Here is a 13,944-nt window from a genome sequence, read left to right as displayed (position 1 = left end):
GCCGGCCCCTCGCAGCTCCCCGTGCCCTCAGAGGGACGCCAGCCCCGCCGCTCGGAGCTCCGGCCGGGCCCCGGGCCCCGGCCCGCAGGTTGGTGCAAGGCGCGGGCAGGTCGGGGCGCGGGGATGCGCCGGGGCCGGCGCCGCGGAGGGCTCGGGAGCGGCCAGGGGCAGATCCGGAGGTGGCGGGTTCGGTTCCCGGGCTCCCCTGTCCCCGGGCTGGCCTGGACCGCGGCACAGCCCCGAGGCTTGCGCATCCCAAGTGCTTTCGGGGTGTTTAAGAGGAGCCACCAGACCGGGTGCGTGTGTCCCAGCTGACTCCGCTGCTCCGGTACCGACAGCCCCTTTGCTCCCTCCATCGGGGCAAGGTTCCCATCTGGAGCTTTGGATACTTCCTCCTTCCCTAAAACATTCCACTGCATTGCCTGGTCCAAATAAACCCAGTGCACCTGCAGCACAAGGTGATGGAAGTTGGGCTTTCCTTCCCTACAGCCCGGGCTTCCAGCTGGGATTCGTGGTCTCCCGCCGCTGCTGAAGTGCTGGATAGCTACTGCTGCCCGAACAGCTTCCTGCGGTTTGCCTGTCTGTGCCAAGGAGATGATAGAGAGCGATATCCCGTCCATAATGTCAGGAATCCTTAGGAATTCAGGGCAAACCCACCACCCTCCACAGGAGTACAGGTGAGGCTTTTACCGATCTCAGCAATACGCCCTGTGCTGGCGCTAAGAACTGATGCTTTTCCCCCATTATTTCCTAGAAACTTCCTTAGCACATAGAAATCAACTTTCCCCTCTTCTTTTTAAAGTTAACTGCATTATTTCTCCCCTCTGAATTGCGTTTTTAAGCTGCTGATCTGTTACGATGCATTACTTGTATAGAAGCACTCCTGTTTGAAATGTTCTGATGCAAGCTATGTTGGATAAATGCACCTTCAGCGCCTTGGGTTGACCTCCCAGCAAACTCTCTCAGCTGTACAAGTGTTGCCAGAGAGGGATATTCTTGTTAACTAACAATTACTGAGGCGTTCCCTTTCAGATCCCATTGTGCATTGCTATGAAGCAGTCACCAAATCAAGTGTAATAGACACCAGAAGAGCTTTCTGTTAAAACAAGCACTCCTGTAGTGCTCCAAAGCACTGATGTGTCTTGTAAGATGGGTGGGAGCAGAGCTGTGTTTGTCAGCAGCCTTTGATAACTGACCTGTACCTATGTGTCTGATACCATTTGGAAGCGTTGCTGGGAGTCACTGGGTGGTTGTGCATGAATTACAGTGCACTGGGTTAACCTGCGTTACAACTCTTCCCATGATGAAAGTTCTAAGGAATACAGAAGAGCAGAACACAGCCCAGCTCCCATAGTGAAATAACAACTGTATTTTCTTGCTTTAATGTGAGGAATGAGAGATTATCACCTCCCCCCCCAGCATGGGGGGGGTCTCACCCATTCCCATGGGTAGCAGTGCTCCGCTGCAGGTATTCTTCTATCAGCCTCCCTGTGTTCAAGATGCAAACCCTGCCCCGCAGCCTCTCGCAGCTCAACAAGTGATCTGTTCTACTGTGTGCAGCCGCTGTGGCACACGGGTTGCGGAGCCCTGTTTTGCTGAAGCCCTGCTTGCTCCAGGCGTTGCTGTTGGCTGTGTCAATATTTGTAAAGAAATGATGCAGTATTTAATGATGGGGCTGTAGGGGAGAGGCTCTGGGTACTTAAATACAGGTCTGGAGCCTCAGTGCCCTGAAGAACGTCCCACCTTAACAAAGACCCTTTTAATGGACAGAACTATTCTTTAACTCATAGCTGCAGAAAAAACCCCCTCTCTTTTTGGGGAGGAAAGTCAGGATTTAGCTTGCTGCCAAAACAGGATTCCAAGTTTCTTCTTTTCCTCAGAAGTCAGCTGCTTTTAAAACCGACTTTCAATCCTCTGCTGACCATTTTGCACTGAAAGGTCCCAGTTCTCTACAGCTTTCCCCCCCCCCTCCACTTGCAATTTCTTTAACGCAGCTTTAAAATGAATGTTTTGACCTCATTTAATAGTGGCGAATTCTGATAAAGACGCATAAAATCTGAAGTGCACCATAAATGCAGAGCAGCATTTGTCCTGCTTCATGAGAAAACACTTTGGATTATGTAAAAGAAAATCTTTTAGACTGAATGATTTTAAGGAAAGAATAGACCTGTCAAATTCTATCAGCTCTGTTTACTCTCCTGCTGTCACCACAGTCCAAGACTGGAACCCACAATCCCGAGTGCTCCATGGGGGAGCATCAAGGCTCCACAAAATGGGGAATGGCCTCCAATTAGTGAGTGGGAGGCTGGGGCTGTGCTCAGAATACTCTTCTGTCTCACTCGGAATCTTTCAATGGGACAGTTGGACTTGGAGGAGACCAGGCTTTCCTGCAGGAGTGCAGGAGGAAGCTCTGAAGAGGGAGGGAAAGCATTGCCATGTAAGCAGGGGATCAAACGGGCAAATACGAAGAGGTTTGCATGGGTACAGTTTGAAAGCAGGGGGGTTTAGTGATTGTATTTGTTTTTTAAACCTATGAGGAAAAGAAAAAATCCCTGATTTTATCGGCTCTTTGAACACTGTGGGTCCAAAGCATCTGTAATACATTTGATGTATCACATAAGGTAGCAGTGAAGATCAGCCTGCTACGAAAAGTCCAGGGCCTATTTGTACTGCAGTAAAATGATTTTAGACTGAGATCTCTTCTAGCTGTGGGATACAGAACATCCTGATGTCCAGGAATGATTAAGAGCCATCATATCTCCTCTGATATCTATGGGCTTATGGCGCTGCCAATGCCTGGCTACTAGTGCCAAGTAATACTTCATATTCCAGTGTAAATACTCCAACCTTCAGTATTTTCATGATTGTTGTAGTGACAAATATTTCCAATGATTTCATTTTGCATTTTAGGGAATAAAAGTAGAGAACTGTAACACACTGTAATCTTCAAGCAATAGTTTTCATTCAGATCTGCACTCTATCCCTTCACAGTCTAATCTGATTTAATGTACTTATTTATCTTAGGGGCCATCCCATTCCCAAGCTAGGTACAGTTACGTGTGGCTTACTGCATATTGTATAATGAATCACGGCATGAAAAACAGGCTGTTAGAAGGGAGGCAGCAATTTGCTATTGATTATTTGGCATACATGGAAATCTAAATTTAAGGAAGCAGATCATCACTTCAGGTAACAGTGTGGCATCTATAGTTTGAAAGAAGTAACTAAAATGCAGAATTCTATCTAAAGAAATAACATTACTTCAGGTGTAAGGCTAACCCTAAATCAAGGTAAATCAACTTCATGTTTTGCAGCTCAGTAGTTTGCGTAAGAGCCCCATCTCTATGCTTTTTATATTACTATGTATTTCCAGTTGACAGAAGGTTTACGTAGTGTTTTGAAGGCCTTGCAACACACTTTCCATGCTTATTAAACAGGAATTAACTTTTAAATGGCTATCTTTTGTGATCAGAAGGTGTTACTCAGTCATTAACTATTTAACATAGCAGTAAATTACCTCCTCCTTTACCCCATTTTAATAGTCCCTTTTGGTTCTTCAAAAACCAGTCTGTGTTCATTAGCTCATTAGATAATCTGATTAATTTTTCATTGTAATAATTATGATAGCAAAAAAGCATAAAATTACACACTAAGAAGCAAGATACAGACATTGCAACTGCTGTAGTTCATATATTAGGGATGTGACTGCATTATGGTGGTGAAAAAGGCAAAAAGTCTTTATCTTCATGGCACATGGTACACTTTAGCTCTCCTAAGTGGTTCTGTCCCCAGTGGGGCTGGGAGTTTGCCTGAAGGACATCCCTGCAGCCAAAAGGCTCCAAATGCATAACTGACAAAACCATAACTGCTCCCAAGGAACATACCAGGGTCCATTCCCTTGACACTGTGTGTGTCTGACAGGGACCAGGACCACGGCTCCGTGTGTCCAAGGAGTTCCACCACAGTAGCTGCTTCATCCTTTAAATACACATGAGAAACCTCCTAGGAACCAGCCAAACTCAGGCCACTGTGGATTGATTTAAGTGGATTAACTCAACTGTTCCCTGTGCAGCTCCTGCAATGTGCTGGGCACTGTTAATAAAACATTGTGGCTCTTGCTCCTCAAACTGTCCTGCACTTGCAGGCAGAGATGGGGAGGACAGGTCTGTACCCAGGCAATGTCTTGCTTTCCAGGCTCACCATTTCACATCTTACCTCATGAGCAGGGCTTGACCTCCCATTCAAAGCATGGACACAGAAAAGGAACTCCTCAGCACTCCTGTAGCACTGCTCTTATCTTACCCATCTTAATCTCACTGGTGCAGAAAGCAGAATTGCTGCATGACCACAGCAGCCAGTAATGCACTTGAGATGGCTTCTTACAACAGTGCAACCTAAATGGTAGCGTGGTTTATATTCCCTTTACACTGGGGTAAAGAACTACAGCAATCACAGGCAGGTGAATCAGCTCAGTGTTAACAGACAGCAGCTGAAGGAAAGATCAGCTTTCCAGGTAGATAATGCTCCTTTAACAGAAAACATTCCTGCAGTGCTTTATGCTTCAACACATTGAGGAGAAGCTCACGTTGATGTCAGCCCCAGGTTTATGTTTTCATTGGTTTATTTGGGGGGTTTTATAGCAAACCAGCTTGCAGTCACATCCCAGCTGCATTTGCCAAAGCCAAAACCAGGCAGGCCAGAAATCACTCAAAGAACCTAAAGAAAGGGAAGAGAAAGGTGTGCTGGCTCGGGGCTGGATGGGTGGTGTGCCTTCAAGAGGCAAAGAGACCAAAAGCAGGGTGAGCTGCTGGCTGGAGCAGGAGAGGAGCTGGTGCACACGCAGTGAGGAGAGAGGCAGGAGGCAGACCCTAGAGTGGGTAAAAGCACCTGCACAGGAGGAAGATGGGAAGAGAAGTGCATGGAGAGAAGAGGCAGAGCAGAAGGGGATGGTGAGGTTGACTCCTTCAGTAAAACAGGGAATGCTTCTCCCCATGGAGACAGCTGGAGTCACAAAACACACGTTTCCCTTGTGGTGTTTTACAGATGAGAAATCACTGTGCGTGATCTGAGGACATTGCGTAACCCCAGGCAAAAGAAACCAGGTGCTCATCACCACTTCAAGAAGAGGTTTTCTTGGGACTCTTCCTGTTCAGGTGTCACTCCTAACCTGCTCCTGCTTGTTGACCAGTTGTATTAAGCACAGGCAAAAGCTCAGGAGTCAGTGCTGCAATGGTAATAGACAAATATAGTCAACCTATGATGCTGTTGAAGAAACAGTCCCTATAGTCTCCAGTGTCAAATATGCCATACCAAGGTGGCTGCTGATGTAGAAGTGGATGGCTCGCATTCACAGTGGTGATGAGCCTTAGATCCAGCTCTCAGCACAGCTCAATGTAAGAAAAGATGGTAAAGCTGCCTCTATGAATACAGATCTGAATTCAGCCCTGAAGTTAGTTGCAGAGTCCCACAGGGTAATGGCAGGAATGGATTGGATGGATATTTTGGATAGCGTGTGCTAGAGCAGAGAGCAAAGGCTCGTGCTGCCACTGAGTATCATACCTGTATCATACCTGCCATAGCTCAGGGGTACATCCTCTGATGCGAAGAGGAGAACTGGGGCTCAAACCCTCAGCATCACGTGGATTCTTCCTCTGCAGGTGCCTTTCTAGGCCAGAAGCACACAGAAACAAGCGTGGTTTCCTGCAGGGGTTTAAAAGGAGCGGGGTAAAACCCAAGCTGCATCATTTCATCACACCTTTATACAGGACACCAGGCTTGCAGCGCCATTAGGGTCACTGCCACCTTGTCTGCCCAGGGCTTCCTGGCTCAGCCCATGCACCGGGCAGCCCTGGGGAATGTGCAGCTGGGGAGGGGTTTGGTGCGTGCATTCCTTAGGGCCTATCGCTATTTGTCTCATTTACATGCTCTGAAAGGAAAGAGCTGCTTTGACTCCAGTGCTCCATTGTGCCAGGGGCTGTGAACACCCATCCAAAGGCAGGAGCTCTGACTCCTGAAGTTTGCCCTCAAACGTGAGACGGAAAGGGCTGTGGAGGGGGGCACACTCTGAGTGCATGGGGTATCACAGCATGTACTATGTACTGTCATTCTGTGATCCTATTCTACTGATCCACCTGCAGCTGTCCTGGCAGAGGGCAGGGACATTGAACCCTATGAGATGCAAGTGTCGAGTATTCCTGTGCATAGCTCTGTCCCAAGGCAGCTAGGTTAGCATTCCTTCACTAAAAGCAGGGCACACGTTGAGGCTGTGCACTAGGAGAGAAGCTGGGTTTATGATGCAGAACATACCTGGGCATGTAAAACCTCTGTGCATACTTTAAGCAGTTTCACCTTAAGACATGAAATTTAAACACTGGTTTTGAAAACAACCTGAAGAATAATCCTTAAACATGAAATATTTCATTCTGATTCAATACACTCTTTTTTTTCTCCGTTATTCCTGAAAACAGTTATTCTGACAACTAACAAATCCCTTCAAAAGAAAAAGAAGTGAGTGAGCAGCCAGACGTGGTTTTAAAAATGCTGTAAACACAAATTCAGATGTGCTAGGGTGGGGAAGGGAAGGAAATGTCTTTGTCTTGGAAGAAGAGAAGGCTCATACGTTTGTCCTGGTGTTAGATTATTGCATCTTGGCATTTGTTTAAAGCCAAGGGAGTTGTGGCTGCCTCATCCCTGGCAGTGCTCAAGGCCAGGTTGGACACGGGCTTGGAGCAAGCTGCTCCAGTGGAAGGTGTCCCTGCCCGTGGAAAGGGAATGGAACTGGATGAGCTGTAAGGTCCCTCCCACCCAAACCAGGCTGGGATTCTGTGCTTCTAATAACTTAATAGCACCTAAAAGCCCAGTCACCTTCCTTGTCCCTGTTTGGATTGGCAGTGCAGGATGGCATCACAGGGATGCCGAGCGGGATACGCTGCGTGATGCTCACTGGCAAGTAGGGGAGGTGCAGCTGCAGCTTCCAATGGCATCCAGCTGTGCCCGGAGCATCACCACTCATTCCCACCTGTGGGAAGAGCACCAGGACGAGTGCAAAGCCGCCACTTCCCAATGATCTCAACCCAGGGAGGCTGCAGAGCACGGGGCCCGACAGTGCGGGATGGATGCGCTCATCCCATGCGGAGGGCATGTGGTGGATTCACTGCCTGACAGGAGGCGTGTGCTGACCCTCACCGCCCATCTGACCCCGCTGTTTGCCGCAGGGGCTGCGGTGCCTGGGAGCACTGGCAGGGGCCGGGGTGCCAGATGGCACGGGATGTGTGCTGTGTGTCGCCTGCCATTCAGCCACATTAATGGGAGGGTTGGAAAGAGCCGGAGAAGAAAAGGGGAGGGGGGGGAGAAACAATTAACCAAGAATCCCCAAAACAATGGGGGCCACGTGCCGGCGGGCAGCGGTTGCTGCCGGCACAATGGGTTATCGGCTCCCCATGAATGGGCCCAACTGTTGCAAACCACATGAGCCTGCCCAGTGTTCAAATCATTTACTGCTCCTGTTTACTTCCAATCCAGCCAATCTCCGTGCCGGGAATGCCGTCACCTGATGGGCTTCTTCTGTATGTGAGTCCCAGGCCTCACCAAATAACTGAAGAGTGGTAACCATGGCAATGCTAATTATTGTGCTGTAACTACAGTAGGAGAAAGGGACCAGGGGAGGCTGGGAGAGAGCTTTGGAGATGGTTTCTGGCCAGGATTCGAGGTTTTGGCTCCTGGTTATGTGTTTTGAGCCTTCCCCCCCTCCCCTTTTCATCTTTTCAGACTCTTTTAACAAACACATAAATCACCCTCTGCTTTCCAGAGCTCCCAGATAATGGCTCAGGGAGCTTGGGTACATGTTTCTGGAGGTCGTGAATAGAGGGGCTGAAAGCCGCTGGGCAGCCAGGCACTGGAGCTCTGCCCTGCTCTTTTGAGCTGATTTAGGGCAGTCTCAAACATAAAGGATGCTTCAGCAAGAGACCAGATTTATTTAAGGCTCCTGCACCATCATTTGGCAACGAGCACCCCTTAGTAACACACATCTGTGGGAGGGCTCTTGACAGCCCCTGTTTTGAAAGCAAAACCAACTACAACCCACTGTATCATGCTCTTCTCTGTGTTAGTCAGGTGTTTTTCTGGACCCTGGGTATCTAATGATAACTCCCTGACATGTTCTAAGGTACCTATGACTTCTGTGATGCTGTTTAACATAAGTAGTAGTTTAGCCTTTCATTTACAATAGTTCTGTAATGGGAGCTTTGGCCGTACAGGAATCGCTGAGTGTTCCAAACATATCTCCATGTTTCAGTTCCATGCCATGCACTCTAGCAGGAGCATGAGACAGAGCATGGTGAATGGGTCAAACCCAGGCCTTTAACCCAAAAGCAGCCTCTCATCGTCACGCTGCTAACATCAGGGTGGGTGTGAGTGTGCATTCAGTCACTGGCTTTAGCATTTGGAGCCTTTGGTATGCCAAAACCTCCCTAATAACTGTTCCACACACTTCGTGGCTCCTTGTTAAGTACCAGTAACCTCAGAGCTGGGAATGGCTTCTGCAGCACCTGGAAATGTGAGCTCTGGTACCCCGGGCATCCCCGCTCCAAGCAGGGCAGCGATGCAGCAGCACAGCTCCTGCTCACCTCTGCTGCTGTCCTGCAGGCTCCTGGCTCCCGAGCCCTCCCAGCTGAGTGAGGACGAGCTCCCCAGCGACTTGCAGTCCTTGTCGTGGCTGACATCTGTTGATGTCCCTCGGTTACAGCAGATGGCCGGTGGGAGGATGGATTTTAGCCTCGGTGCCCAGAACGCGATGCTGCAACAGACAGGTAAACTGCCGGGGTGTTGAATGACTGCTCTTTGAACAGACACAGCTTCCACCTCCTCCTCCCCTCCACGCCAGCTTTCCTGTTAGTGGGTTCCTGTTAAGTGCATTACAGTTTGCTTCCTGTCAAAAGGCCTAGAGCCTGTTGCTGCCTGGTAAGAGCATCCCTAATCTTCTTTCTTCATCCCAAGAGGCAGTGAGCCCTGGTGGTGACAACAGAGACCTTAGGATCCAACTGGTATTTCTGCCCAGTGTAACTGCTGGTGCCTTGTTGTGTGAGCTTGGGCACCAGCACTCACCCTTCAGAGGTTTTACACAGCTTGAGATTAGCTAATCAGGCTTTCTCATTTGTTTCAACCCTGCTAAAATCTAGAGTAACTTACTGACCCCGTATCTGTTTGCTTCACACACTTACAGCACTGACTGCCTGCCTTACCTTGTGAGCATCCTTTAGACAAACACTCTTGTTCCCTGAGGCATTCAGCTGAGAGAGCTCAGTGTATCCCCTTCTTGAGAGCAGAAACCCTTCTGGGGTACAGATAGTGCTGGGTACATGGGGCTTTCTGTTTTGTAAGCTCCTGTGTGCACAGCAGCACTGCGGACTCTTACACAGATTCATCTCCCATTCCCTGCATAACAAGCCTTAGGAGCAGCTGATGGCGCGTTGGCCATTTGTGAAACACTGGGTTCTTTGGGGATGGAAAGCCAGCGAGCTGTGATTAGCCACTCCAGAGCTGAGCTGGGCCCAATTGAAAGGCAGTTACTGGTAAATGGCAGCTCTCTTTTCTGAAGTGCACTTCCATGCAGGCATTCATTGCCTTGGCTTTCTCCAAAACAGGTCCTGTGGCAAACAACCTGCACTCAACAGGAGCACCTGGAGCAATGGTCCACGTCCAGGCCAGCCTTCCACAGGGAATCCTGGGCCTCAGTTCTATTTCAACACACGGCACGAATGTAAGAGCAGCCCTTGATGGGTTATTGTTGCACCACTCCTCTCAGCAAAGATGTTGGTAACTCTGAGACTGACAGAGCTGGTGCCTTTATCTCAGCAGATGAGCCAGTATGCTGTAGGTGGGCAGCCCTCTCCTGGTTTACAAACACAACAACAGCTCTTCCCTCCTCCTCCTCCTCATTCACAGCAAGTGTTTGCCCTAGCACAGAGCACACAACAGGTACTGTGATTTGCTTGGTGTCTGCGTCTTGAGCTATCTCCTAAGATCACATCTAGAACCCTTAAAACAAAACTAACACAACATCCCTAAAGCTACCTACCCATGGACAGTTTGCATCCATCATTTTCCATCTTTTCCTTCTGCACCTAGTGTAACCCAGTGGCAATCTACAACACATCCTATGGGACTCAGCCCCACTACCCTCAGCCGCGCCTGGCTTCTCACTCTGCCCAAGAGCTGCACCCAAAGCATTACCCCAAGCCCATCTATTCATACAGGTGAGTAGAGAGCTCTCTTGAGCACTTGGGAGCAGTAACCCCATGGTCAGCTGTTTGTGCCTGAAGAGATGGGGCTGAGGGAGCTAGAGCAGAAGGCAGCAGGATGCCTAAGTGCATGCACTGTGTTCTTCCCTGCATTTCTCTGTCCTGCAGCTGTTTGATCGCCATGGCACTGAAGAACAGCAAAACAGGCAGCCTGCCAGTGAGCGAGATCTACAGCTTCATGAAGGAGCACTTCCCCTACTTCAAGGTATGCACGCACCCAAAGGGCAGGTCCTCACCGGTACTTGGGTCCTGGCTCACTTCACCGACATCCTCCTGCCCCTTTCAGACAGCCCCCGATGGCTGGAAGAACTCCGTGCGCCACAACCTGTCCCTGAACAAGTGCTTTGAGAAGGTGGAGAACAAACTGAGCGGCACCTCCCGCAAAGGGTGCCTGTGGGCGCTCAACCCAGCCAAGATCGACAAGATGGAGGAGGAGATGCAGAAGTGGAAGCGGAAGGACCTGGCTGCTATTCACAGGAGCATGGCTAACCCAGGTAGGGCTCATGGTGGGGTTTGGCTGTGGGTACGAGAGGCAAGAGGGGACAAAGGGCTGCTCGGCAGGGATGGGTGATTCTGCCCCGCAGCAGCCTCCTCCTCTGCTCAGCTGAAACGTCCCCATGCTCTGTGCTGAATGAACTCATTGCTGCTGGGCTGAGGTGAGACCCAGCAGCAGGAGAAGGTAACTGAACTGGTCCCTAGCTTCCCCCGCCTCTGTGCTAATGGACCCAGCACCACCTGAGGAGTTAGGCTGCCTCCAGTGTCAGTAGTTATAATGTCCCTTTTTAACACAGTTTTTGCCTGCTCCTCTGCAAAACTCAGCTTTCGCCAAGACTTTCCCATTCTTATTTACAAAGACGCATGCAGCTTTCGGGAGCTCAATATTGGCAAAATCAGCTGGAGGTTTTTGCTGCAAAACCTGCCTTTAATCAAGGATAAATCACTTTCTGCTTTGCTTAAAACCAAAAGTGCCATTGGAATTGGCAGGAGTCTCTCATACAAATCTCATTTGAGATACAAACAGAATTCAGAGCATCCCTCTGAGCAGGAGCCCTGCTGAGGATGCTCAGTTCTTCCTCTATAGGTCAGCTGTCAGTGGTGGTGGCTTGGTTGTGGGGTCTAAGTCTCTTGTGATCACTTCTTTAGCTCAGTTTAGGCGCTCCCTGCACAGCCAAAGCCTGTACCTGTGCCACGTCTCTCACACGTGACAGATGCTGCCCATTCAGTTCTATGGCAAGAGCATGGGGTCGCGCTCGCTTGTGAAATGCTTTGGCTGGTCCCTGCTGGGGCAAAGGGGTTAAACTGTCTCTTCTGTCCCTTGGGAATGGGCACTGCTCGTGCAGAGGAGCTGGACAAGCTGATCACCGACAGACCCGAGAGCTGCCGGCGGCCCAGCAAGCAGCCCGAGCCCCAGGTCTCTGCCCTGAGCCGCATGGCAGCAGCCCAGGGCCGCATGTCCCTGGCGCAGGGGCAGCCGCAGCCGCTGATGACGCTCTCGCTGCAGTCCATGCCCCTGCACCACCAGCTCCAGCCCCAGCCTCGCATCGCCCCGGACTCACCAGCACCCGCACAGAGCCCTCCTCTCCACAGCCTGCCTGATGGGAGCCACAGTCCTCTCCCACACCACCCCATGGGACGCGCGCCGCCGGACTTCCTGAACGTGACAGCAGACATGAGCACGGAGGTGGATGCTCTTGACCCAAGCATCATGGATTTTGCATTGCAAGGTACAGGAGGAGGAAGCTGGGGTGGGGAAGGACATGATTTATGTCCTGAATATATAACCAGGGGTGTAACTGAGCTGAAAACTTTGGGTGCTGGCTGCTGCAGTGCGACTTACCTGGCCCACAGTGCATTTCTGCCCTGTGCTGGATAGGACAGCAGCCTACCTTCATGATTCAAGGGCTGGCACTGCAGTAGAGGTGAGCAGGGACATCCAGAGCTCTGCTTTTCCCCTTCTGTAAAAGAACTTCCCCAGCTTGGCCTGGCCCCTGGGTTTCTGGTCAGCACAGGGTAGGTAGATGCTGCCCAGAGAGCCCTGCACTCCTGGAAGCAGAGGATTTTGGGGGGAAACCAGCACAGTTGCTGCTGCCTTTGCACTACAACTGGCAGCACCCACAAGCAGCACCAGTCCTAAGCAGCTGGCAAAGCCCTTGTGTTACAGACCGACCCCTCGCCGGGGTGCACGGGTGGGTTGGATGCGTTGCTGTGACCAGGCTTTCCTGCTTCCCAGGTAACATATGGGAGGAGATGAAAGACGACAGCTTCAGCCTCGACACCCTGGCTGCCTTCAGCACCTCCCCGCTGCACCTCTCAGACTGTGACCTGGGCCCCCCCGGCCTCACGCCTGCCTCCAGCGGCAGCGATCGCTCCTTCTCCGACGTGCAGGTCACCGGCCTTTACACCACCTACACCGCGCTGGACAACGTGGCAGCGGCAGCTCCGTACATGAACCCCCAGGGCAACAAACCCATCGCTCTGCTCTGAGCTTTGCACCGTGCCAGGGACCTCCAACACAGGGGCCGGTTGCTCCCAGCCATTACAATCCAACCTGAAAGCAGTAAGAGAGCTCCTCCTGCAGATGCTGTCTCCTGGGACACAGCACAGGATGCCAGAATGAACCAAACTGTCACTACTGGAACCGCTTCCACCCATGGAAGGCTGAAGAAGGGGAATGGACCCTGGTGATGCAGGACCAGGGAGCTCTCCCAAAGGATGTGGAAGGCCTCAGACTAGAAAGTAACAAAGATTAAAACCAGCCCAGTTAAGGTACAGACACCTAACTGGTGCTGGGCTCTGGACTTGCACGTGGATGCTGTTTGGGCACCACTTACACAGAAGCCAACAACCCAATGGGCAGGGCAGCACCAAGCTGGAGCCCAAAAAGGGTTGATCCTGCACCATTGCATCTCTTTTCCTAAAGTTACCAAATAATTGTTGCCTTTGAACAAGGACCACCCAGGTTCTGCAGCCACTTGCACCACTAACACTTTCTGGACGTACCTATTGTTAATTTATTGTTATGAGGTAGGAAAAAAGGAGGAAAAATACTCCAACCCATAGCAGAGAACTGTTCTATGTAGGATTAAAAGCAGAGCCCTTACCTGTGAAGGGAGTGGAACTACTGAACTGTTAAAGTAGGAGGTTTTAGGAATGATGCCTGTGTTTAGGGGGTTTAGGGGGTTAGATGTGGTTAGACCTGTGCATCGTGCTCCTGTCTGTTCCGTGCTAGGCAGTGCTCCTCTTTGTAAAGTTATTTATATTTATTGCTATGGAAAGAAAGGAAGGGAGGTTTGTCAAATGCTGCAGTGCCCTGCTTTACACCCACTAAGTTATTCACGCTCCAAATGCAACGAGTTCAGCCACTGTTGTTACACTACATTGAAAGAAGCACTTTGGACACTGTGAAACTCAAGTGTTATAAAGAATAACTCAGAGACCAAATATTGTAACTGTTCACAATGCTCTCTCCTGATTAACCCAGTACAGCTGAGGCTAATGCAGGCTTTCACACTGTCAAACCCTGGTTTATACCTGGGAACAGCCCTGGCAAAGGATGAGGAGACACCTGAGAATCTACAAAGTTAATGGATGTTGGAATTCACCATTTAGTCTACTCACACCTCGGTGACCGTGGGGCAACGCTCAC

General features: G+C 50.4%; 1 protein-coding gene across 1 annotated transcript; it reads left to right on the top strand.

Annotated features, from left to right (window-relative positions):
- The first annotated feature begins 373 nt into the window (after positions 1-373).
- Positions 374-13,112, top strand: FOXN4 (forkhead box N4). Its single transcript, XM_061374679.1, has 9 exons — positions 374-677; positions 8,644-8,807; positions 9,642-9,757; positions 9,856-9,975; positions 10,126-10,253; positions 10,407-10,503; positions 10,585-10,792; positions 11,639-12,022; positions 12,529-13,112. The coding sequence occupies exons 1-9, from the start codon at positions 595-597 to the stop codon at positions 12,780-12,782; spliced, it is 1,554 nt and encodes a 517-aa protein (XP_061230663.1). The 5' UTR covers positions 374-594; the 3' UTR covers positions 12,783-13,112.
- Positions 13,113-13,944: the final 832 nt, after the last annotated feature.

This window comes from Neopsephotus bourkii, unplaced genomic scaffold, assembly GCF_033783945.1.
Source record: "Neopsephotus bourkii isolate Nb327-2 ecotype Australia unplaced genomic scaffold, CSIRO-AGI_Nbou_v1 NB_1652, whole genome shotgun sequence".
In the NCBI taxonomy this organism is placed as follows: domain Eukaryota; kingdom Metazoa; phylum Chordata; class Aves; order Psittaciformes; family Psittacidae; genus Neopsephotus; species Neopsephotus bourkii.
The sequence above is the reverse complement of the archived record's forward strand: the minus strand, read 5'-3'. Positions and strand labels throughout refer to the sequence as shown.

Excerpts from the sequence above, each read along its gene's own strand:
- FOXN4 (XM_061374679.1), top strand. The coding sequence starts at position 595 with ATGATAGAGAGCGATATCCCGTCCATAATGTCAGGAATCCTTAGGAAT. Across the intron at positions 9,758-9,855 it reads TTTCAACACACGGCACGAAT|ATGAGCCAGTATGCTGTAGG; the intron begins GTAAGAGCAGCC and ends TTATCTCAGCAG. Across the intron at positions 10,793-11,638 it reads CAGGAGCATGGCTAACCCAG|AGGAGCTGGACAAGCTGATC; the intron begins GTAGGGCTCATG and ends CTGCTCGTGCAG.